Source organism: Manis pentadactyla, chromosome 2 (genome assembly GCF_030020395.1).
Source record: "Manis pentadactyla isolate mManPen7 chromosome 2, mManPen7.hap1, whole genome shotgun sequence".
Classification (NCBI taxonomy): domain Eukaryota; kingdom Metazoa; phylum Chordata; class Mammalia; order Pholidota; family Manidae; genus Manis; species Manis pentadactyla.
Genome location: NC_080020.1, coordinates 50,325,597 through 50,351,970, shown reverse-complemented (window position 1 = coordinate 50,351,970; position 26,374 = coordinate 50,325,597). Strand labels below are relative to the sequence as shown.

Here is a 26,374-nt window from a genome sequence, read left to right as displayed (position 1 = left end):
ATGCCAAATCAAAAGGCAGAACAGAAAGGGAGATCCTAGTGGGCAGGAGAACAGCCCTTCGCACCTGCAGAGCCAGAACTCTGCTGCTTGTCACAGTGAGGACCCTTGGAAGATATCTGTCCCTGTCACACAAGACTGGAAGTCGTCTGGAGTCTTGCAGATGGGAAAGCAGCTGACCTGGAAGTTCCCTTCCGCCGCGGGCGCTCAGCAACGAGCACAGTGAGAGCACGAAGCCCTGCCTTGGTCTTCACGCCCCCTCCCAGGTGTGCGCTCCCCTCAGCCACTCAGAGGGAAGAACAGAAGCCTCTGGTCTGGGCAGGCTGCCCCAGGGAGGCCTCCTCAGTGAATCTACAGGGCCCTACCTTGCAAAAAAAAAAGGGTGGTAGTGATGGAGGAATAATTGATAGTCCTCTCGCTTTAAAGGTTCTTGTTCTCATTTTATAATAAGTCCATTTGACTTCCACACTCCATGGTTTCAAGGTCTCTGGGCTCTTCACTACTATGGTGTGGGTAAAATTGAAACATTTCCAGAATTTCTTGCCTGGCTTTGGTATATCTGCATATCAACAGGCGTTCAGAGGTGTAAACAAGTAGACTTCAGTACATTTGCATCTTATCAATGGGTAATTACCTGGGCAACAGAGGGCTTATCTGTACCTGAGAGGTGAGGGGGAGGGCCGGTGTTGTGGCTGCTTGAGCAGGAGAGAGAGATGGGCCAGACTGCAGTTTTGTAAGCAATAAACGGGTTTTAAACTTTATTTCTCCGTTTGATTTTGGTTTTTAGGGGTATTTTGCCCCGGGATTTCCCTTCCCCGGACTTAACATATGGTAACGTAGGCTAACATGCGACTCAGTTTCGGGCAGTTTCTAGCATCCAGTCCAGCTTACAGTGTTTATCTGATTCCCACAGGAAAACCAGCCCCAGGCAAGGAACGGGTTAATGACACATCCTCCTTCCTAAGGCATCCCTCTCAGGCACAGCGTCCCGCTCCGCAGCCTGCCACGGTCTGTCTGATATGTAAACTCAGCAGGCTTCCCCACTGGCACGTGGGCTCCGGGGCAGCGAGGACCTTACTGGGTTTGGTTCCCAGGGTATCCCCAGTGTTCAGCACCAGGCTTGGGTGACTGCTTCTTGGTGACAACAGTTGTTTAAACAGCTTCAGAACAAACTCACTGAAGTTATTTGTTTACTTGGAGCATAATGAGAAACCAGGATTTATGGAAGAAATTCTTTTTTAAGAACGACTCATGAGTGTATGAGGAAAGTAAATTCACACAATTGTTTGGGAAGGCATTTTGGAAGTATTTAGCAAAATAAACACATCCCTTGACTAAGCAACTTGACTTCTACAAATTTTTCTTACAGTGTTCGTGTAGGTTCCTAATGTACTTGAGAATTTAGATGGATTCACTTAGCTTTGGTTACAACAGCTAAGAATGGGAAACAACCAGGAAACTGGTTAAGTTCATCAAGGCAACTGTTAAAAAAAAGAGATTGACAGGCGCTGGCATACACTGTCAAATGAAAAGGGAGTGTTCTATTAGATCCCACTTTTACAAAAACAACGAAAAATCTAAGTGTGAATAGCTGATATACCCTAACAATAGAACAGAAGGCTAAGCACTCAACAGTAGTGAACTCCTGGAAGAGGGATGGTGGAAAGGCTTTTATTTTTCATTTTACTTACTCTTTGTGGGTAAAATGGAAACATTTCCAGAATATCTCGCCTGGCTTTAGTATATCTGCTTATCAATAGGTGTTCAGAGGTGGAAAGAAGTATGGCTTTAGTTCATTTGCATCTTTCCTCGGGGGTGGAGAAGTTCATCTCCATATCAATGGGTGATTACCTGGGCAACAGAGGGCTTATATGTATGTGAGAGATGATGGGGAGAGCTGCTGTGGTTGCTGCTGGAGCAGCGAAGAAAGACGGTCTGGGACTGCAGTTTGTGAGCAATAAACAGGTTTTAAACTTTATTTCTCCCTTTGACTGATTTTGGTTTTTAGAGGTATTTTGCCCCGGAACTTCCTTTCCCCGGACTTACACTCTTATACTGCTTGAAATTTGTATAATTTTGCATTTCTAAAGTATACATTTGTAAAGTATGTGAGATGCAGTCTTAGTGGTTATGCATCCTGTAGGAGGGGCAGGACAGTGACCTCAGGGTGGAGGGCTCTTAGGCGCACAGATGGTTCAGCCCTTCCTGAATTTTCAGATACCTCATGTTGTACATTCTGCCTCCAGCTACTGTAAGTGCAAGTCAAGCTTTCCAATCTCTTTAAAGAAAGGAGTTGCAACACAAAAACCCAAGCCTGTTTTTATGAGGGAGGGAGGATTGAGGGGGAAGATCTTAAAGGAAATTACCAACCAGCCCTGAAGTCCTGATGACTCCATTTGTCAGCAACTCCTCCCACCCACCCTCCTTGAGAAGCAGGGGCCTTCTAGCAAGTGTCTCCCACTTGCGGGGGAATGTGGGGTTCCCCTGGGCCCTAGCAGCACCAGGAAGGCTCAGGTTCGGCTGAGTTCCTAGTGGAATCACAGAGGCACAGGTCTCACACACAGTGCCAGAACTGAGTGGTGTCGGGAGAGCAGCTCCCTTCCAGCCTATCCCCTCGGCCCTGCTGGCAGCCCTCCACCAGCAGAGGGAAGCTTCAGAGAGCAGGAACAATTTTTTTCCCCTTTCCTTCTGGCTATAAAGAATAGGGAAGGGTTCTCCTACATTTTGTTACTGTTGCTATTTTTTTTATCTTTCATTCTAAAGTTGATTCATAGTACAGAAGAAAAAACATTGTGAAGAGAATTTAAAATGTCACCACCAACTCAGTACTCATTCACAACAAAGAACTGCCTAGAGTAATACCATTTCCCCCTCCCGGTTACATCCACGCCCCTGCCTCGCCCAGCAGACAGGGAGACTGGAAATCCCAGTCCCAGGATAAAACAAAGGGCTTCCTTCCCCCAGGGGCCAGAAGGAACTTTCCAGACCTGGCAGGTTCCAATGGAGGACTGAACCCACTCCCACCCTACCCCGGGAAGACAGGAGAGGCCTGCAAAGGCAGGAAACAGCCCCCAGCTGGGGAGGCCAACCTGGGGGCTGAGAACTGTCCTGGAGAACTGCTTAGGCCTCAGAAAGGGAGATGGGAGCCAACTTGTACAAACTCCAGGATAGAACTAGGATGCTGATTCATTTAACAATATAAAGACAAGGCCAAATTCCAATTTAACCTGACATGTGGGTCACTTTACCTATTTTCATTTGAGTGAGGCAGACGCCTGTACTTGTCACACCTGTCACTCATCTGGATGGAAACAAACACTGGGAACTCACAACTCTAGCCCACGCTCCCAGTACAGCTACAAGCCATGGCGGGCCATTTGAGCGAACTGAGGTGAGCTGTGAGTGTAAAACCCACAGTGGAATTTGAAGGCTTAATATGAAAAAAAAAAAAAAAAGGAAAATTATCCCAATTTTAAGGATATTGATTACATGTTAAAGTGATAATATTTTGGATATATCAGGCAACATATATATATTTCATTAAAACATTTTTTGCAGTGTTAAAGTGGCTCCTGGAAAATTTTAAATTACCCTGTGTCTTGCATGCATTTGTGACCTGGATTATTTTAGAGGACGTTGCTGCTCTAGAGCACGTGAGGCGGTGGGAGCAACTGGTTCCAGCAATGCCCCAGGAGGTCCTGTTCTCAGGCACACTTAAGAAGCTCTGGAAAGGCAGAAGTGTTCTTCACCACTGGGCTGCAGATGAGCTTCATGTGGTCTTGGCATTCAACTTAGGTGTGAAGTCACGCACAGCAGCTTACTTCCCCGAGCCTACAGCTTCCCCCAGATTCTCAAAGGACTAACTGGATCAAGACCAACCATAAACCTGCTAATCCAAGTCACTTTGGAGCCTCAGTCATTCATACCCTGTTCCTTCTAATTTTGAATTCAAATCTGCTTGGCTTTCAGTTAAGGAAGAATTTATATATTGTCTAAATAGTAAGGCTGAAATGAGCATTTTCTGAGGCGCCACAGATCTGAGAAAGTAAGTTAAACCCACGTGCTCCATTTGCCCCTTCAGTAGTTCATACAGTGTTTTCTAGACTGCCTATAATGCACAATCCTTCAGTGCGTCCCTTTTCACTCCCAGTAGGTTAGGCACTCAAGAATATACATCTGTCGGTACAAAGACAATGCTGGATTACACAGTTACTATGAAAACCCCAACCTGGCACAAAATGGGTTTCAGTTAAACACCTCCCCACTCCACCAAAAATGAGGGTTATTTCTGGTCACAGAAGATCCTATGGATCTTACTCTAACCACATAGTCAGGGAGGTTTTTTTATTCCCAGTTGAAAGCATTTTAAGCAGTACAAAGGGGATAAGCGTATGTGTGGGGGATCTGAGAGGCAGAGCCACTGGGAGCTGGCAGGTGGTGAGAAACGAGGGGGTTTACTAAAGAGCCAGGCAGGAGACGGCTCTGCAGGCCTCTGTCCCCGTGCCCAGGTGGCTTGGAAGGAGGGCTCTCTGAGCCATCAATGGGCCTTACATTCTCCCTAAAATAAAAAGGCCAGCAGCGGTACTTTAATCACAGAGTCCAAGTGAGCTGCTGGGGAGTCACCAGGGCGAGAGTCTGGCCTCTGCAGCTGGCCAGAAAGCCTTGCAGAGGAGCTGCAATCAGACCAGAGCACAGGGAGTCACAGCCCTGCAGCCAGCCACAGGGCCTGAGCGTCTCAGTGATTGCTCACTAGAGGGAATTAGCCGCGGAGAGAGCTGTCTGCGCGCGCTCTTCCTTCTTCCTCACCTTCCGTTTGCTGGTTAGCCCCAGCCAGGCTGCTGTCTCCCCTGAAGCTGCTGAGGTCACTGATGGTCTTGGTGCTGCCATGTCTAAAGGCTGCTCTGTCCTCAACTTACCTGTTGGCACTTTCCCCTTGTCCCTGAGCAAGTCTTTACTCCCATGGGCATCCTATTCATTCCATCAATCTGCTTTGACTCCTTGCTCTCCACTCCACCTCTAAATACTGGGAGTATGAAGGTGTTGGCCTCGGTGTAAAAACTACCTCATGCTAAAAAACTTCCAATCTTTCTATCTCTAGACTTCTCTTTGGATTTCGGGACTTGTCCATTTTACCTGTTCACGTAACAGGCGTCTTCAGTTTAACACATCCAGAGCAGAACTTTTTGAGATGATCTCCCAAATCCCCTTTCCCCCTTGTCAGCAGGTGGCACCACCATTTGCCCAGCTGCTGACACTAGTCCTGAGTCAGCGTTAACCCCCCCCCTTTTCCTCGTCCTCCACAGCCACTAAGTAAGCAAAGCCCACCTATCAAATCTTCATGCTGTTTCTGCCGCCACCACCCAGGTCCAAACACCTTCCCTTCTCACCTGGACAACCACAAGTGCCTCCTAACTAACTGGTTTCTCTGCTTCACTTTTCCACCCACTCTTGTCTGGTTTTCACAGAGCAGCCAGAGTAAGGTTTTAATACGACAGATCAGGTCATATTACTGTCCTTCAGTGTCTTCCACCTGTACTTGGAATAAAGTCTGTGGTCTTGCTTTGCACTGAGGCCCTACTGGGCCTGCCCCCTGCCTATCCCGTCTCTGCACCACCCTCTCCTGGGCATGCCCAAATCCCATCCATCCTGGGCACACACCGCCCTCCATCCCACGGCAGAGCCCTGAGCAGTCAGTTCCCTCTGCCTGGGAGGTGTTTCCTCTGCTTGGCTACTTGTCCTCCTCCTCAACTCAACTTAAATCACCTCCTCAGAGAAGCCCACTCTGACCACCCGACTAAACAAAGATCCCAAAGGTATGACATAGCAGCAGCACCTTGTCATTTCCTCCATATTATTCATTGCTATCTATCAATTTTTTGAAAAAACAAAACTCCACAGTGACTATATCACATCACTCTACTTATTTCCTTCATGATAATCATTACCGCCTATAACTACGTATCTTTCAAAAAACCCAGGCAGTGGTAACAGCTGTCTAACCCTTTTACAAGGGTGGCATTATTGACTTCTCACAACCACCGTTGGAGGTCAGTTCTATTGGTATTGCTGATTTTCAAGATGAGGAACTTGAAGCACACTGAGGAGACTTGCCAGTCCACCTGGGGAGTGGGGACTCACACTGGAGTCCGTCTGCCAGCCTTGCTCTTCAGCATTTTGCTGTGAGTCACAACGGGAGGTGGTGGAGCAGGAGGTAAAGACCCCAGGGAGAGTCCAGGCCTGCAGGACAAAGGCTGTGCCCCAGATAGTGAGGCTCTGCAGGCATTGTGTCGGACTGTGGCTGTATTCTGCCAAGACTAGCAAAAGATGGTGGCAACACTGACAGCAATGCCCAGACTCTCCTACTGCGCGTTCCCGCCCTGGAGCTGCCCCTGCAGGGTGCACAGGCGAGCTGCCCTTGCTTTTGGCTGCAGGTGGCACTACGCTCTGCCTCTGCCTTCGTAAGAGCCCAGGAAAGACCTTCTCTCTGAAGGCCTTTTGGAACATGGGGAGAAATAACAGGAATTAAAAGATACCCAAGCAACACTCACCACCACCCATGGGGCGAGTATCAGCCTTTATGTGTGCTCTTCGAGGCCCCAGCTCTGGAGCGTAGCAATTTGTTTACGTGATAATAAGCTCATAGGTGTACTTCGTATTCCATTAACATCCTGCAAACCCACGTGCATTTATGAAATTCTAAGCACACTTCCATCTCCTGATTGCTATTATCTATCAGCCAAAATACGAAGAATCAACAAGTGCAAGTTTAATAAAAGAGCACCTTTTAAAATAATGTTCCTACTAATAAAACAGTGAAGATTCTACTGCTTGTTTGCTCAGTGGGGGCTCCCTCTTTAAAAGGACCCCCACCTAGTTCCCTCTTCATTTCATTCCATAATTTGTATGGCCCAAAACCAGCATTAATCCATAGTTGCTGAAACGGGGGTCCATCAGTGCCATCTTTTTTCCTCATTTCCTTCCAAGTCTGGAAAATTTCTAGAGCTGGGCAGGTATTTTTGAACCTGGACATGGATTTGAACTTTGAGGCTGGGGTTTATTCTCAGGCTCTCTGACAACCAAGCACTCTGTGGACACTGATGGGTGACGACTGGTCAGCACCACAGGGGTGTGGAGAAATGCAGAGGCATGCGGCGAGGTGGCCGGGAAAGCTTCAGGAGGCGAGCCCTCTGCCAGAGGGGCTGAGCAGCGGGGCTCCACAGGACAGTGAAGGGCATGCTCTCAGGAAGACGAACTGTCCGTGAGTCTGGATTGCAGATTATGTACACGGGAAACATCCAAAATGTAGGTCAGGAAGTTAAGGAGCTACAGACAATCCTGAATGCCAAGCCATTGGAGATGTTTCTGCAGAGCAACCTGATGAGAAGAGTGCTTTAAGAGATTTCTGGTGGCAGAAGACAAGATGAGACTAAGGGCAAATGACCATCCGGATGCTGTGCCAAGTGCTGAGCAGCTAAGGGCCAAGCTCAGGAGAAGGCAGTGCAGGGGCAAGGGTCACATGGGGTTTGAAGGGGAAAACACTGATCTGCTGAGAAGAGGTAGAGGAGACTTCAGAGCTGTAATCCTGAATGGTTAAAAGAATATCATTTTTAATATAAAGAGGAAATCTGAGGAAGAGGCCACTTTCAAAGGGCAGGAGGACATGCAGACTGTGTTGGACAGGCTGTGTTCTGAGGCTCCAGCATGGTATATGGGGGAGATGGCTAGTGGGCAGAAAGAAATGAGGCTGCGAGAAATTTAGGGACCACTTAAAAGGAACAAAGCCACCAGAATGGATGATGTCCTATGCCTGGGTGAGTAAGCCATGATCCCTGTCCCAGAGGGACTCTCCTTCTGCAGGGGGAGGCCGGGTGAAAGGGGAGGGGAAGGGGTGAAACCAGGCATCTAAGAAGCACAGCAATGATGTGTTCATGACACGAGGAAATTCAGGGCCCAGAGGAACCAACAGCAGCAATAAAACATGTTGCAGACTGAGTAGAGGCTCAGCCATGTGAGTGCTTGGGGCGTGGGATTAGGTGGTGTGGGGCCAGAAGTGCCAGCAGGAGTGGAGGCCCAGAGGCAGCAAAGACAGTAAGTAGTCAGTGCGGCTCACGGTGGGAGGGCATGTGACGGGAGGCGAGGCCGAGAGGCTGGCAGGGGTGAGATCACACGCACGCTGAGGAGTTCAGACAGAGACGGCTGGGAGTCACTGGGAGGTTTTAAGCCATGAGGTGTGCCCGGCAGCATCCCACAATGGCCCCCAAGATTTGGGCCCCTTGGTATACACACGCCCTCTCCCGGTTATTCAGTCACTCATCCAGGTGCTGCTGGGAGGGAGTTCTGCAGATGGAATTAAGGCCTAAGCAGCTGACCTGAAGATAAGATTTTTCCAGGGAAGACCTGACCTAATTAAGGTGAGCCCTTGAAAGGGAATGTGCTCTTCCTGGAAAGAGATTTGAAGCAGGAAAGGGATTTGATGAGGACGAGGTTCTTGTTGCTGGTTCTGAGGAGGGAGAGGTTGTGCTGAAGGAATCTGAGAGGCCTCTAGCATCTGAGCTACCAGTGGCCAACAGCCAGCAGGCAGGTGGGATGTCAGCCTTACGACCACAAGCAGCTGACTTCTGCCAACAGGCAGAACACTCTTGGAAGCACAGTCTTCCCCAGAGCCTCCAGATGAGAACACAGCCCTGGATGACATTTTAATTGCGGCCTTGTAAGACCCTAAGCAGAGAAGGCTGTCATGTTGTGCCCACATTTCTGCCCCACAGAAACTAAGCTAATAAGTGGGTGTCGTTTGACCCACTAAGCTTGTGTAATTTGTTACACAATAGCACACTAATACGGGGTAAGCATCAGATTTGCATCTTACGAAGCTCTTGGTGACCCTGACAGACTGCCCCTCTACTGGGTCTCTCTCAGGAGCACAGAGATGTCTCTGTTCCTAGGACAGGTTCCTGATGGTTCTGCTCAAGCACACCACTGCTTCTCCAGCCAGCTGTCTTCACTCCCTGCCTCCCTCCTCAACCTACTCCAGTCTGAAATGGTTGGCTTCCTTTCTCTGAAATGTTTTTCTTGGCTTTTGTGTCATCCTGCTGCTAGACGTGTCAGGGTCTGTTGCCAAGTTCTTACCGTCACATGATTGGCACAGTGGTGGAGGCCCGTGGGCCTGGGGTTGGGGGGATTCCCACTCCATCTCTCTGAACTCTGAGAAGTTGCCTCCTGTGCTGCCCCTGCCCGCATGGGCCAGCTCCCCTCTCCAAAGGGCACATTCTGGTCCTCCAGATCTGGTCTCCTGTGACCACACTGACTGGACGGGGCCCATCTATCCCCGGATGTCCCCATACAGGGGTCTGACGTGTAGCCCTCCCCAAATTGCAGCAGCTTGCTTCTTACTCATCAGAGAGATTATAGGAAGTCTTTATGCTCCTCTTCTGCTGGATGAGTTGGGGATATCTTGTACCTGGACATAGAGGCCACTGCAATTTGTTGATTGCCTTTACTTAGCATTTTACACCTGTACACAGGTGGCAGATCCCAGTTCTCTGATGGGCTCAGCAAGGCCCTGGCGGGCCTGTGACTACATGGGCCTGTGACTACCACAGCCTCCTGTGGGAACAGGGCAGCTGACCTCTGCAGGTGAGGGTGTCAGAGCGAGGTCATGCCCTGCTTGAGGGCCCAGCAGCAGGTGGGTGTGCAGTCATCTGAGATGGCGCTGTATGCTGCTTCTCACCACGTCACCAGCCCCTGTCCTGACCATTCCCTGTCCCCCAGCACTGAGCACAGCTTCCTTGTCTTTTAACCAACATCACCTGAGGGCACTTGAAGTTTTCCCCCTACCTCCAGTACTTCCTCTGCCCCGTGAATGTGATAGACAGATGCACAGTCATGTACCAGGAGTGCACAGTTCCCCATTTGTCCAGTCCATGCACACTGCGGTGGGCACAGTCCTCAGGGCATAGTACAGCCCACACAGGCAGACTCAGCTCACGCTCATCGGTAAGCACACCTCTGCTGGCACACGGGGATCCTCAGAGAAGGCGGAGGCACAAGGCTTCCCACCACCTTGCTATGTGACCTTGGAAACCACTCAGCCTTGCTGTGCCAGCACCCCACCCCATCATATGGTGAGCAACACCCGCTCTTCACTGGTTCCCAAGAACTTGATGGAGATGAAATCGTCTGTTCCTCTCAGCTCTGCTCAGGTCCCAAGGGCAGGCTACACAAGTGCAAAGAAGAGTCATGTCTGCAAATTCCCTCTCCTCAACTGCATTTTTATAGTTCACTTCTTTGGTGGAAAGGTCCCTCAGTTAAATTTTACTAGGACCAAGAGCAAGAGAGAGATCTGAGATGGAGAGGGCTTTGTAGCACACAGTTTGTGTGGACAGCAGTAAAAACAAGGTACCCTGACAAGAAAACTCCTTGTGTGCAAGGCTGGAAACCTGGTCATCCAGATGGGGTTTTATGGCAATACCGGAGCCAATAAAATGCAATGGATGTTCATGGAAGTGGAGGGAATGAGATCAGACCAGATGGGAGTTACATAGTAAATGCACGATTGCACAGAGTCCTGGTTTTGTTGCAAACCCAGGAAGGTTGGGAGGAAACAGGCTGAGAGAGCAGCGCTGGGCAGCGAGAGCCCAGGCAGGGCTGAAGCCTGGCTCGGCCTCAGGGAGGCTAGGCTGGGGCAGGGCAGGAACCTAGAACCAGGACCGGAATGTCACAAGGTGGCACCCTAGTGGTTCTCAAGGAAGACTGCTGCTTATTAGCCCCTTCCCCAGCCCCCTCCACCTCTGCTCCTTTCAGTCTGGATGCCTAGACCCACAACTGTGGTTTCTGGAACCATCCTTTTTCAAGGGAGGAATATTTCTGAAAATGCAGGGCAGATTCCCTGAACTGACTTCAACCACCAGCTCAGCAGTGATTGAGTATCCTCAAAGAAGGTGTCAGTTTCCACTTGATTTTTAAAAGTAAAACCATCCCCAAACCTCAGCCCACAGGTGTATTATAGATCCTCATGAAATTATTCTTCCAGTTCCGAAGCTATATTTACAGTATAATTATGTTATTTTCCTTTGTACTGTAGTTTCTTCCTTGGCTCTGTATATCTGGGTCTTCCTCAGAAATCCGTGCTAACCAGCTTAAGGCTGGGTATTGGAAATGCGCTGTGCCTGACAGAACAAATGGAGTCTCTTTGTGTTTACTCAGCAGAACCTGCATCCTACTTGTACCAGTGAGGGCCCCTGAGGTTTGGGGAATCAGAGAACTTTAGGGGCTTAGCTTACAGACAGCATATCCAAATGGCTCCCAGGTGGACCAGGGAATGCATTTGCATCCCGTTTCTGGCTCAGTCGGGTCATTAGGATCTGTTGACGGCATTTTCCAGCCCTGCTTCTCTCTGCCTCAAGCAAAGCAATTACAACTTACCCTCGTGGCCAGAGGTGCTGGTACTGTAAAAACAGAGCTATCACAACTTGGAAGGAGAGATGAAAAGTGCCAGTGAGTAAATCAGAAGGGCAGTGAAGTCCCCCCAAGGCAGTGCTCAGTCCACCCTTAGCATGGAGGCCGCATCACACAACAGGCGTCCCTGGCGGGACTGTGACAGCAGACCCAGCATATGCTGCAGCTTTCACCTTCCACCCTGAATCCCCCAAATGAGGGAAAAGTTTTTTTTTTAAGTCCTCAAGCATGTTAGAAAGCAAGGTGTGCTCTTTGAATGCCAGAAACTATGAGCGATGGTAGAGAGGAGACCACGACTCAAAATGCACACGGAGGAAGGTTGCTGCAAAGGGAGGAGGGGGAGTCAGAAGTGCTCCAGGCAGAGGTGCCGGCTGCCTGAACAGGAGGGGACCAGCCACCCCGGTCAGCGGCACAGTCCAGAGAGCCTTGCCAGGCAGAAGTAACAGGAAGCCCGGGAGGCAAGCTCATGAGCCAAAGCCAAGCCTGAGCCACAAAACTCAACTCTAAAAAGAGTTTATATGTGAGAAAACAGTTAATATAGCCGACAAAATACCCATTAGAATACATATAATAAACATCCTCAGAGAGACGCAAGAAGATAACCGTATCACTAAAAAAAGACGATGGATTTCCTCACCAGAAGTCTCAACATACAAGCTGACCGCGGTGGACAGAGCTGAAGAACAGGTGAGTGAGCTGAGGAACCTCCCGGAACCGCCCCCTCCACCTGAGCAGCCACGGCCACGTGAGCCACTGAGCACTTGAAATGTTGGCTGGTTCAAATTTGAGACATGCTGTAAGTGTAAAATATGTACCAGATTTTGAAAACATGGTACCAAAAAAAAAAAAAAGATAAACAATCTGTCTTTTTAAAGATATTGATTACATGATGAAATGATATTCTGGATACACTGGGTTAAATAAAATGTTGCTAAACTGGACTCTACTGTTCCTTTTTACTTTCTTCATGTGGCTACTAGAGAAGGTGAAATTGCATGTATGGTCCCCTTTACGTGTCTGTCTGCTGGGCAGTGCTGCTCGGGAACAGGAGGCAAGGCATGGCGAGGCTATGAAAAGTTAAGATATGGAAGACAGATGTCGACCACTCGGCATGTTTCTCCTTGCAGGACAGGAAGGAGGGGGAGGTACACTGAGACACCAGAGGGAAAATGCCAGGCCTTCTGCTTGGAAAGAGCCAGTGACGCTGAGGGAAGCATTCCCACTGAGGTTGGAAACACGGTAAAGATGCCTGCTTGTCACCACTTCACACTGTCCTGAGGTTCTAGCCAACGCAGCAACACAGAAAGCAGGTTGTGAACCTGCACATGTGAACCGACTGCCTGTACACCCTCCTGTGCCCCTGCCCTTCTGAAAGGCCTGGCACTAACAAGACTTCCCCACGCCCGGACAAACATAGGACATCTCAGCGCCTCCTGCTTCCAGGGCAGGCCTGTCATGATCCACGAAGAGCTGACATGAGCAGCCAAGAGGACTTAGAACGGAGCTGTCCCTCCGGGAAAAGATCGCTCGTCGGGGTTGTGCGAAGAGTGCTTACCGACGGATGGCATTGGCGAACTCCGCAGCCAGCTCGCTGTCGCTGCAGGTCGTCCTCAGTTCGGACAGTGTCAGGGCCGGGGAGGCAGCGTCGGCACACTCCTGAGAACAGCAAACACGTGCCTGTCAGATGTGGGGCCATGCATGAGAGCACCTTGGGGGTGCATCGGCTGCTCTGTGGCAGAGCCTGGGAGGCGGCCAGGGTAGCAAAGGCAGCTCTGCCCAGGCTGGCCGGGGGGTGATGATGACCCCCAGGTGCTCTGGGTGCCCAGTGGAAGCCAGGCACTAGTCAGAACACTCCACACACGCGTTCTGTCGTTTAATCACTGTGGAGACCCTCCGAGGCAGATGCTATTATCCCCATTTACCAAGAGAAAACTGAGGCACAGAGGTTACACTGCTTCAGGTCACCAGCTAGAATGTGGTGGAGCCAGGAGTCACACCCAGGTGGACTACCTGCAGACCAGCGCTCCTCACTGCTGGGGTAAGCCTCCCAGAATTCATGACAGACACGTGGGTGATACACGTGAGTGTCCTTGCACCTCCACCCCGTTCTCCTCGGAGAAAACCAGTCTCCTCTAGACTTAAGGAGCTTTACTGGGTTCAGCACAATCATCTCAAAGACCCAGGAGAAACAGGGACATAGAAGTGCATGGCATGGGACTTTGACACCATCTGAACCAAATCCTCTCACTTGACAGATGAAGAGACCTAACAGCCAGAGCACCTAAGTCCTAAACTAAGACTAGTCAGAAAGCAACCATCATACGTGTTGGAGCATTCTTCTTTCTGTGCACACAGGGAAGGTAGCAGCTATGCTGTCAAATAAAGTGGCTGGGGAAAGGTGCTCACCTGACAATCTGCTCAGCAGACATTTACTAAGCATCTACTACCTGCTAGGCTTGAGAATAAAAAGCTTACATTCTGCAGGAGACAGAATGTAAGCAGAAGGTTATATGGTGATGGGATGAGAATCACAAAGAAATATGAACCCAGAGCTAGAAGTCCAGAAGACAGGAGGGCACAGGGTCTCCCTCGGCCCCTCTGATGCAGCCAGGCGCCCCACCCGGGTTCCGCTGTGGCAGCCGACCACCCTTCTCTCTGCTGTGCCTCCCACACTCTGCTCCCTCATGCTCCTCTCCACCCAGACGTCCTGTAGACCCAGGCCACATCCACCAGTCCAGGGACTGTGGTGCAATTCCAGCACCTTCTTTTTGTCTAGCAACTCCCGTGTCAAGTTAACATTTCGTAAGACTCCAGTGTCATCTCAACCCGCACCCCTTACTGAATGCCTCTGGTAATACCTGCTGCACCAAGACTAGAGCTGCAAACCCTAATGCACCTGGGATAAGGTGTGGGGCCCGGCTGGGTGGCTTATTTTAAAACAGGCACGACACTCACCCTAGGGAGCAGCACTGGATTTTCTAGACACCAATGTGGCCTGCCACCTGTTTTTATAAGGCTCACCGGCAAAGAATTGCTTTTCTATTTTAAAAATCATGAAAGAAAAATGGAAAGAATGCTTTGTGATGCGTAGGAACAACAGGAAATTCAGATTTCAGTGTCTGTAAATAACAGAGCCTGCCCATCCATGCCCACATTGCTCTGCTTCTGCACCATTCTGCATGGCAAAGTTCAGCAGTGCCAGTAGTGTCCGTGTGGCCTGATACCCTGAAATATTGACTATCAAGCTTTGTGCAGGTTACTGACCCCTGCGCTACACTGCTTGCCTCTTATACCCACAAATAAGACCAAATGAATAACCAGAAGGGAGACTTCATTGAAGTAGTAAATGGATCTAATATTTGATAGACAAGGTAATCAGCTTACTCTAATTTCGTTACCTGAACAGCACAAAGTACTCTTAAAAAGCTTCTTACTCTAATGTAAAAAAATTTTTTTTAAATCATCTAGCTTTTTCCATCAGAGTTTTCTGTACTTTGAAGCCATTCCACAAAAGCACAGTGTGGCTTCCCCAGTCAAAATAAACACCAAGAACTAGAGGGAAAAGGCTCAGTTAATGGGCCTTCTGGGAAGAGCCCACCGAGTCCATTTCCACCACCCTAAGAACACATACTGGCGCTCTGTCCCAGAGTGACCGCCAACAGAATCAAAAGGCTGTATGAAGATGTTTACGGCATTGGCATGGGAGAGAAAACCCATCTTCCTGAGCCCCAGGTACCAGATGAACCACACAGGCCACTGCCACCTGCCCTGATGCCTCCACGCCCTAGGCAGATGGCTCACCTCATCCCCTGCTGCCAGCCCCTCAGCCATTCATCACCACCTAGGGGACAGCACAGCCCCTAGAGCCAGCCTCTCCGGCCAGCACGCCAATTCCTCTTCCTGCACGGTCTTTGCCCATGCCTTTCCACGGGCCCAAAGTGCCCCTTCTTCTCTGCCCTGGCCCTCTTCATCAGCCTGGCCCCCGCTCTCCACAGGGTCTCTGCAGGAAACCTGTCCCCAATCTCCACATCTGGAGGTGCATCCAGCCGTGGCCTCCCACTAGAGTAGGAGTAGATCCTTGCGCTCGGGACATTGTGTCACTGTGTTGTGATCACTGCCCATCAGTGTCCCTTGCTGGGAATGGAAACTCCTGGAACATTCTATAGCACCTTGTCAGGACCACATCACATCTATCAAATGAGAGGATGACTGAAAAGCAGCAGGGGTCTAGGGAGAGCTGGCCCACCTGACTCCACAGCCAAGGACTCCCTCGGCTCATCAGCAGGTGAAAGGTGGGCAAAGTGCAGCTGTGACCCTTCCTGAGGCAGCCTCAAAGTTCTTAGCTGTCAAGGAGCACCTCTCACTGCCGCATGGAATCAGCAAGGTGCTTGCTTCCAGGCAGACAAGTCTCCTGGAGACATCCCTGCCTTTGCATTGTGAGAAGCCAGTCATTTGGCCAACAGGTCAATGCATGCCCACAAGTCCTGGGCTGGAAACAAACTGGGGTCGGGAGAAACCAGCATTTATTTGGAACGGAAAATATGATGAACAGCATGTCAAGACTTGGGCACGAGGGACATAATTCTTTAAGGTCCAGAGTATTTTCTTCTCCAATGCAGAATTTGGAATAATTCTGAGGTACAGTAGGATGGAATGAGCTTGGATTCTGCAGAAAAGGCTTCTGAGTTAATGGGAGTGTGAATGTTCAAGAGTGTGCCCTCGCCCCAGGGAGCCCACTCTCTGTGGCAGCCTCTGGGCAGTCCTGGCTTGCCCTCCTCCTCCACTGCCCAGGCTGCTTCCTGCTCCCCACCTCGCCAACGGCAGACCGCCAGCACAGACGAGGTGGGAGGGCCTCCCAGCGCATGTGGGTGAAACCCCGACTCTGCCCCTCATTAGCTGTGAGAGCCCTCCCTTCTGTGAGCCACACCATCTCCTGGACATGGGCTAACTACCCCTCCCTCCGAGCTGAGAGAACCGAGGGAGATGACAAAGGCAGGTGGCCAGCAGATGGAACAGGACAGAAAAGGAGGCAGGACCAATGCCAGTCTACCGGGCAACAACTGCACAGATCACCCCTCAGCCCACAGAACTGCATGGAAATGCCACAACTACTACATAGACGGAGTTGTTTTTTTCTTTAATGTGGATTTGGTTTCTTTGCGCTAACAATGTTGCCTTTGAGCTATCTAGAATGGCCTGTAGTCCCTATGCAAATAAGGAATGAGGCAAAGGGCGGGGATGCGCGGTGGTGGTAACTGGGCAGGGAGGTAGCCGCGCCCTGGGCCCCCGCGCCCCCATCCTACCTTGCCAGGCTTGTCTTTGCCGCCACTGCCGGTGGAGCCGAGGGACCGCACGCGCTGCTCCTGCTGCTCCTCCACCTCGGACTTCAGGTGCTCGATGTGTACCAGGTAGGCCTGCTCCTGGGCCTCCCGTGTACTCAGCTTCAGCTCCAGGGCCTTCTTCTCCTTCTCCAGCAGGTAGAGCTGGGCCTTCAGCTCGGCCATCTCCTCCTACGGAGCACAGAGCACAGGAGGCACCTGCGGTGGGATGGCAGGGCCTGGTGGGAGGGCAGGCGGGCGAGAAGGGCCCTGTGGCTGTGACCACGGGCCCGCGGTAGAGCCGTCACCCACCGCCGGGGAGGAGACAGGACACTGCCTCCACACACTGCAGGACTGACATGTGCATGAAGCCCTGTGCTTTGTCACTCAATGGACCAGAACTGAGGTAACAGTAGAAGGTACAGGTAAACAGACTGGTTGACAAAAAGGGAACCCTAACAACTCCAGTTCCACCCCCAGCCCCTGTGGGGCACACCTGTCTTGCTAGAAACCCATTTTGTGGCACTCACAGGCTAAGCTTCATCAGTCAAAGAGGTTGGAAGGCAGGGTCATACACACACGGCTGGGTCTGGATGGATCCTTTCCAGTTCCAGTTTCCTGTGCCGTGTGCCATAGCACCAGTGCACATGGTCAGCCACCCACCCACAGGTGGGCTGGGCAGACGGGGGTTCCCGCAGCAACAGAATCGCCCCCAGCTCTCGTCTTTTCAGGAGCCCACACAGATCAATAGAAACGAGTCCTTCACAAGTGACTACTCATCAGGTAACCTCTCAGTGCATCTGAGAACTCAGATTAGAGTTTTTGTGGAAAGTAAGAGGTGACTCCAAAGTGGGACAAAGCCGTCCTGGGACCACGAGCTACATTAACATTGATAACCACCAGCACTTACGGAGCATGTAACACTGTTTTAAATGTTGACACAGAACTCATTTAATCCTCCCAACTTGAGGTCAGCATTATGAGTATCTCCATTTATGGTCAGGAAACTGAGAAATCCGTCTGCCCACAATTATCAGGTAAATTGTGGAGTCAGAGTTTGAGCCCAGCGCATCTGGCCCACAGCCCACTGAGCTTTCAAGCTGAGCCCGCGCATGACGCTCATCCCTCACCCCTGCTGGAGGGTGGTTCTGCCACCGCAAGGCCACAGACCAGTCCAAGCTATCTGGTGTCTCACTTACAATGATTCTTCATAATGCTGAGTCACTGCCTTGAGAAAGATTCACAAAAGTCACTGATTCTGTTCATCCCTCAAGGGACCCTTCTCTGAGTCACAGGCCTGGTGTGCTCTCCTGGATAAGCCAGACCTGGGGTGTCGATGTTTGCACCTTCCAATGTGGGGAGATATCTAGAGGGCCCCCATTAAGGTTTGTAATGCCCAAGGCTGGGGTGTCGGACCTGGAGAAGGAATGTGCACAGTGGTGGTGGTTTTTTGCACTATTCAAAAGATGCCAAACCTTTCCTAAACATGAGACATAAAACCAGAATGAAAGGTGTTTCCATACACTGAAGCCGTCTCATCTTTTGCCTTTAGAAGCAGGATTTGAAGGTTCTGGCAGCACACTCCATACTGAGCTAATGTGGATAGTCACACCCAGAACAAACATATAAATGCAAGTTTGAAAGAAGAAAAGATGACTCCACGGGTGCCCAAAGAAGGATCTCCACCCAAGAGGAAAGGCTAGGCGACCACGGAGGCAGCAGGCCACGGTGGAGGCCCTAGGACCTGGGCTTTTAGCACTTGTGCAAGGGCAGGGCTGAGAGCCAGAACTGAGACCCCTACATGAGCCAAGACTTCAAAGCACTGCCTACAGGAACAGACTACAAGACTGACTTTCTGGAAATGCGGTAAGGAAACTTGTCACCATTTAGACTCTGGCGGGAGAAGAAAGAAAAGCCTCTTTTGAGACTCAGAACCAGAAACTTGTGTCACATGGAGATGCAGAACAGGAATCCTAGCCCAAGAGTGTAACAAAAACTAGTCCTAAACCTTTGAAACCCAGAGGTCCCAACAGATCTAAGCACCCTGTAGGAGCCATGGGACACCATGGAAGATGCCAACTCCACTGAAGATGAGCGAGTGTGCATGTTCTCCACCCAGCACGCACACGAAGAGAAAATGGATACAAATCATGGGGAGGTAGAATCATCATTTATGAGAACCAGACATAACAAATTAAAAACCAGGAAACAAATATTTAAAACAAAGACATAAAGGAAGAGGAAGATGAAATTGCTTTAATCCTAAAAGGTTAGGATATTCAAAAAAGAACAGTTGATTTCGAAAGGAACCAAGTCACCTAGAAATGAAAGGGTGTTTCCTAAAGATCATGTACCAGAAGTGGAAAAAACAACCAGAAAACTTGAGTTTCTCAGCAGTTGTATCCTAGAACAAAATAGTGAAATCCAACGTTACCTGCTGCTAGGGGATGTGGTAGGGGTGGGCGCACACCCGTGAACACACCGCTAGGGACACACAGGGAGGGGAGGTGGCTCTCATGTTTATCCTTCAGGAACCCGCAGGAAGGGAATCAAGCCAGAATGCCAGCAACGGCTGCCCCTGGATCATGATCCTGTGGGTTATTTCTCTCCCAGCTTTTGATCATTTCTACTCTTTTAGAATATTTCTGTGATGTGTACACATTTATTTTCAAATCGCAAAGGGGATATTAGAGATTCTACTCTACCAAAAATGTCTTTCCTGGCCAGAATAACACTGAATTTATCACACAACATATTGGCCTGAATATAAAAAGGAAATCTTTAGTCTTTGGCCCAAGGCAATGTGGAGTTTGGAATAACTAACAGAAGGGCGGCTTCATAGCTTGTGCCATAGGGTGCGGGTGCCTCCACAAAGAGGGCTCCTGACTGGGGAAGAAGGCACTTTGACTGTGGACGCAATGCCTGACTCAGGGCCAATAAGAGGAGAGTCAGCCAACATTTCCAGACGACTCCCCAGGCTACACCTGAACTCCAGCTCCAGAGCTGCCGAGGGCGGGAACATACCGAGCACGTCGCCCCTGTGTGCTGGGCTGACCGCTGCCGACAGCTCCTCTCGCCTCTCCAGGCAGGGTAACCAGAGAGGGGCCTGCTCTTTCTTTTGAGGACAGTGCTAGTCCCAACAGGAGACATCAGTCATGAGCTATTAACTCAGAACCACCGTGACCCCCCTGGCCTAACATACCTGATGGTAACCTGGCTTCCGCCCCCAGACTGCCTCCCTGACCGTCTCAACTCCTGGGAGTTAGTGACACTACCGAATCCGTGGCTGTGCAAACAGGGCCTTTGCACACAGGAGGCTGGTGTTTGGAAGGCAGGCTTGGGAACAAGGCTCCCCACCCGACTTCCACATCCACAGGCCTGGCAGCAGAGTCCTGTGTAGACCCCAACCTGTGGGAACAGCCCCTGAAAGTTCCCCCTCTGCTTTTGGTGTGCGAAGGGCAGGTTACAGCAGTGCTGGACCACGCTCGGTGAGTGGTTATTCTCTTCCCACTGCAACTGAGTGTACACATAAAACACGACTCTTGACACAAATATTCTACAGTTCTCACAGACTCCACAGACGGCCCTTATTCCAAATACCAGCCACAGTGTTGGGGGTGGGGGAGTCCCCAGGCCAGCTGTACTTCTCACCAACTGCCTACAAATTCAAGGTTTCCACAGCCCCAGGATCAGTACTTTACTAGGACAACTTGCAGGACTCAGGCATACCATTTTATTATAAATAGGGTGTGTGGGGAAGAGTCCTGAATGCTGATCCTTGCCCTCTCCCCGTGGAGTCAGAGGATATCGATATCACTCTACCGACACATCGATGTGTTCATGAGCCAGAGGCTTCCCTGACCTTCAGTGTCTGGCGTTCTCACTGGGGAGTGAGACACAGGCACGACCACCTCACCGGCCACACGCTGGAGCCCCGCCTGCAGCACTCCCCCCTCCCGGAGGCCGCGGTCTGCGGGGGAAGGACCTCGGGTCACAGTTCAGTCCTTTCGGGGAACAGCCCCACCCTGAAGAGATCTCGCACACCAAAGACACTCCTGCCACCAGGAAATTCCAAGGCTTTTTGAAGCTGTGGCCAGGGAGGGGGAACAAATACCAGATACAGTCTCTATCACACCACAGCATTCTTCTGAGAAAGGAAGTGATAGATTAGGGCCTAGTGCTTGGCGCTGTTGGGCAGAAACACGCACAGCGTATCCCGCCAGAGAGAGGGTAGTTTCACCACTTGCCGGCGATGGGCACCAGCTTTCCGAGAAGCTTCCCCTGCTCTAGAGGTGCAGGCAGGCAACGCAGCCAGCCCGCGACCAGCTCGAGATCTCACCAGGAGACGCTCACCCGACAGCACACTGGAGGGCACGAAATCCAAGTGGGCTCCGCACGGCCCCACAGGAGAAGTGTCGGGAAACCAGGGCGCTTGCTCCAGCTCGGCACCTGGCCTCTCCCTGCTCTCCCCAACCCCACGCTGACATTAGCACCAACCCGAGAGGCACCTGTAGGCTTCTGGAGCTTGGGGTGCTTTCACATGTACTGAGGCTGCATCAGCCTACGGGGTGTGATCTGGCCCCTCTCGGAGAACGAGGTTTCCTAAGCTGGGCTCAGACGCCCCAAGGCATTCCTCAGGGTTCAGTCACCACTCCAGGAACACCTCCAGCCCAGGTGACCCCAGACATCCTGAAACCACAGATGAGGCTAAGGGAATGGGAACGGCTCACACAGGCCCACCACACGGATACCTTCATGGCCATGAGCTCCTGCATCAGCACAGCATTTTCAAGGTCCAGCCGCTGGCTGTCTCCGCGGGGCTTGACGTCATAGCTGAGCGGGTCGATGTGGATGCTCTCCAGCTCCAGCATGGTCAGCTTGACCGCAGCCCTGTCGTTCCTGAGCTGCTGGATGTAATCCTTCAGCCTTTGTTCATCTTCTTTAGTAAACTCGGTATCGCAGCTACTGGCTGTAGAGCTGGTTGTGCTGTGAGGCAAAGAAAACCCATCACACTTCCAGGTCACTGTGAGCAGGTCTTTCTCTTCACCCTTTTCCACCCCCCATCTCTCCAGTGGTATTTAGATGGTAATCAAAAAAAAAAATCTTCATGGCATTGTAAACTGATAGCACCTTTCAGGAAAGAAATAAGCATGAAGAGTAACAGAAAGGTATACACCCCAAAACGTGTGGACCCTAGAAATAAATCTAAAGAAATAATTCCACAGAAGCAAGAAGATACACACAAAGATGCTCCATGGAATACAGGGGTTAGCAGATTATAGTATATATCAAAAAGAGGGATAATATGTGGATATCACAATAGAATTACAATAATGGTAGAGATCTTTTGAGTGAGGAAATAGGATATATAAGAAAAATCTGTGTACATGTGGACAGAACTTAAAAAAAGGGATGTATTAGTGGAACAAAGTAAGTTGAAGAACAAAATACCTATGGCATGATGAACACTTGTGCACATGTGCATGTGTATATACACATACTAACTGGTGCACACACACATCCCAGACTGCTGACAGCAGTCCCTGCAGGGTGGGAACAGGAAGGCGAGGTAGTGAAGGAGGTGCTCTGTACCGTGAAAACCATAGGTGCGTGTAATGGTGCCGTGACAGCTCGGGGAGCAGGCTGCCTCAGGCCTGCACAGCCGTACCCCCCACATCGAGGCTGACTATGCCCACCACAGGGACTCCAGCTGGGCCAAGGGGCCCTGGCTGCCCATGCTGAGCGGTGACCAGGCAGGGGCCGCAGAGGGGGCGGAGCACCTAGGGCTGGACCCTGGGGAAGTGGTGGCCCATGGTTTCTGTGGGACCCAGACCACTGACATCCCAGAAGGGCTAAGGCCATGGCTCTCAGGAGGGTTCTGAACTGTTCAAACAGTGCACAAACTGCCCCTGCTGGCTCAGGACGAGGCCCACTCCACCTGGTCCTTCCTCTAGCATTTGAGGCTGGTGCGGACCTATAGCAGTTTCTCTGGACCTACAGAGAATCGGCCTACATTTGACAAAGCCTTCATGGAACTGGCTTTGAAAAGATGCAAAAAGGCAAGCAGAGCCATTTAATGCTCATGAAAACAGGCCAGGGTTGGCACTATCATCTGTGTCATTACAGATTTGGGAGCTGAGGCCCAAAGACATCAAGTGGCTTGCCCAGTGGTGAGGATGGAAACCGGTGCAACTGGATTGGAGCCACAGGTTCCTCACCTGGCAGCCCGTCTCCCCGAGTCTTCTGTCACAGGGAGCAGTGCCCACAGGCGTTGGCAGCCCTGAGCTCAGGCCCGCCCACCTCACCTCACACTGGGACAGGGCAGTGGGCCCCCTCAGCAGGTGGAATCTCCTCCCCATGGCCTAGGTGTGACCAGGGGCCATGCTGCTCTTGCATGGGACACATTATCAAGAAGACAAGGTCTGGGGGGAGAGGGTGAGCAGTGATGGTGGGCTGGGGCTTTCCACTTGGCTGCCCAGTACATGAGGAGGAAACACTCTAGGGCTCGGAGGTGGGGGTGGGGTCTTCAAGCCAGAGGACTCCTGCTAGCACTGGAAGGAACTGAGCACCACAGACTCTTCAGGGCTGCTCTCCACTGCTGTTTACCCCACCAGGAAAGGCAGGACATACCTTGGAGATGAAGGGAGCAAGATCAGCCCGACTGACACATGCCACCTCTTCAGAGGTCGTGATGGTTAATTACATGTGTCAGCTGGGCGAGGCTATGGGACCCAGCTGCTTGTCCAAACACCCAACTAGATTTTGCTGTCAAGGTTTTTGTTTTTGTTTTTTTCAAGATGTCATTAACATTTAAATCAGCAGACTTTGAGTAAAACAGATGACCCTCCATGATATGGGTGGGCCTCATCCAAGCAGTTGAAGGCCTCAAGAGAAAAGACTAAAATTCCCCAAGAAAGAAGAGATGCTGCCACCAGACAGCCTTTGGGTTCGACATAGCATCAAATCTTCCTTGGATCTGCAGACTGCCCACCTACCCTGAAGTTTTAGGATTTGCCAGCCCTCATAATCACATGAACCAATCCCTAAAGTTAACTGATTGATCAACCAATCACTCTCCCCACATGCCCACCCATCCATACTCGTTCTCTCTGAACAGCCTCAGTACTGAGGTGCTACCTTTACCTGAGACTTGAGTCTCTTACACACTTTGTGGATTTATCAGTAGAATAACTGTACCTCTATTTCCTCTTCTGTAAAATGAAGGTAAGAGCAGTACATGCTTCATAAGGTGGTGGTAAGGATTAAATGAGGGAAGATGCAAAGGGTTTAGAACAGTGCCCAGCCCAAGGTAGGCACTTAATAAATGCAGTTGCCATTCATTTACAAAGTATTGGAGTGCCTCCTACAGGGCACTCTTCTAGGCCCTAGAAAAATCTCTGCCCTCAGGGAACTCATATTCTGATACATGAGACAAGTGAAATATACAGTATACCAGAGATGAGAAGGACCACGGGGAAAGATGAAGCAGTTATTGGGAGCATTGAGAGGGGGCGGGATTATTCTTTGAAACAGAGCTGTAGAGAAGGCTTGTATGACAGTTACATTCGAGCAGACCTAAAGGAGGTGGGAAAGGGGGCTATGTGGTATTTGGAGGGAGAGTGACCCAGGCAGGGGACACAGCAAGTGCAAAGGGCCCAAGGCAGTGGGCTGGCCAGCGAGGATGAAACTGTGGCTGATGCGGAGCCAGCTAGCAGAGAGAGAGGAGAATTGGTCAGAGGAGGGGTTGGCTGGGAGGGCACAAGGTGCCAGGTCACACGGGGTTTTATAAGGGTTGTACCTTTTTCTCTACAATTAAAATGGAAGCCATTGGAAGGTTCGTAACAGGGGAGCGACATGATGTGCCCTACATTTTGACTGGCTCCCCTCTGGCCACTGTGCTGAGGAGAGATGCAAGGAGGCAAGGGCAGAGGCAGGCAGAGCCCCTGGGGGCTACTGCAACAATCTTGGGGAGAGATGGTAGAAGCTGGGAAAGCAGAAAAAATAAATTATTACTGATCACCATTACTGTTTTCTCAAGGTATGTTTTTAAAAGGATGAGAAGGGAGAAGCAACTCCTTCTGGCTAGAACCCTTCAGGCACAATTCCATATAGAAATAAAGCAGTTCAAGAGCGTGAAAGAGTGCACAGTACGCTAGCAGACGGCACCAGGCAGCCTGGCGGGGTGTCTGAGGGTGGGAGCTGCTGACCACGGGGACTCATCCCGGGGAGGAGACTGGGGGCCTCCTCAGACAAGAGCAGGTCCCGCTGGTGGGTGGAACAGCCGGCAGGCCTCAGACAAAACCGTGCAAGGGGGGCCCTGAGCTCACCTTCACAGGTCGTCAACACTGACACGGAGAGACAGACATCTAATGTTCCACAGACAAATGAGCGGCAAAATTGAAGCAAACTGAAGTGGAGGCACATTCCACAGGGCTGAGGGTGGAGATGTGCTCACAGGCATGGTGTGTTTAGACAGCATGGCGCTGGGAAATGTCAACACTTCTCTTCTGGTGAGTTGGGAGGAGGCTCCAGGTATGAAATCCTTTCCCATAAAGCTGGGACTCAGGATTCCAGATTTACTCTACACCCCGAGTCCTTCCTTTCATTAAAAATTATTTTGAAAAATTTGGGCAGCCAGAAAAAACACAGATATTAACGCCCACGTACCTACCAGCCAGGTGCCCTTTTTATCCTATTCAGAATACTTTTTAAGAAATATAACACTTAAATGTGAGGCAACCTTTGCCCCTTTCACTTAAAAAGGAAATTTCCAAGTTAAAAGAGCACCAGCAGCTAGAGTCCTCTAGTTACCCTGCAGGCACTGAAATGATATTTGGGCAGATCTTCCATTTAGCAGGACTGGTGTCCTCCAGGAATCGTCAAAGAGTAGCTGCTGGGCTGGCCACCTGGGAACTTGGTGGGAATGCACATTCCCAGGCCCCAGAGATCTGTGATTCACACACCTCTTGGTGATTCTGAGGCACAGCTTGTCTACCCCACAGAGTACATGGGCTTTTTGGGGATAGCCTGTAGGCAACGGGGTCCTCCATATTCCCTAGAGAGAGGCCACTATGCTCTCGATCTGGCGAGTACCAGTGATTACAAGCAGGTCTCTGATATCAGACAGACCTGAGAAAATGTTCTTCTGCCACTTACTGAGCTTATGTCCCAGAGTAAATGACCCAGCCTTTCTGGGCTACAGTGAAACAGACACTAATCGCTCCCATGTCAGCTGGCTGTGGAAGGAGACAGAGAGTCCTGAAGCAGGCAGGACCTGCTAGTGCTGCCGTGTGCCCTGCAGGAGGAGGAGGAGGACCCCCCACCCCTCGCAGCAGACTCAGGGGCTCCCGCTTGGAGTCAGCCACCTGGCAGGTCACGAGGGAGAATCAAAACAGCAAGTGCTTGACCGGACTTGAGAAGCCACCCAGAACCATTTGGAAGCCACAGCGTGGGGGGCAGAGGCTGACAGGATGTCTTGGCCCAGTCTGGGGCCTGGGGCCTGATCCTTCGCCAGACAGAGAAGGCTTCTGTCTCGCCACCTCTGCTACTGGCATAGTACACAGAAGAGAAGAAAAAGAACAAAGGATCTCCTCCTCCACAGATCC

At 50.8% G+C, this 26,374-nt stretch overlaps 1 protein-coding gene across 2 annotated transcripts in view; it reads right to left on the bottom strand.

Annotated features, from left to right (window-relative positions):
• MCC (MCC regulator of WNT signaling pathway) overlaps nucleotides 1-26,374 on the bottom strand; it is a 407,995-nt gene that overhangs the window by 6,648 nt on the left and 374,973 nt on the right. For both annotated transcript variants that reach the window (XM_036886983.2, XM_036886984.2), the window contains 3 exons: nucleotides 21,521-21,755; nucleotides 16,755-16,961; nucleotides 13,007-13,107 (listed from right to left, as the gene is read on the bottom strand). In XM_036886983.2, the coding sequence (XP_036742878.1) occupies nucleotides 13,007-13,107; nucleotides 16,755-16,961; nucleotides 21,521-21,755 (543 nt within the window). The remainder of the gene's footprint in view (nucleotides 1-13,006; nucleotides 13,108-16,754; nucleotides 16,962-21,520; nucleotides 21,756-26,374) is intronic.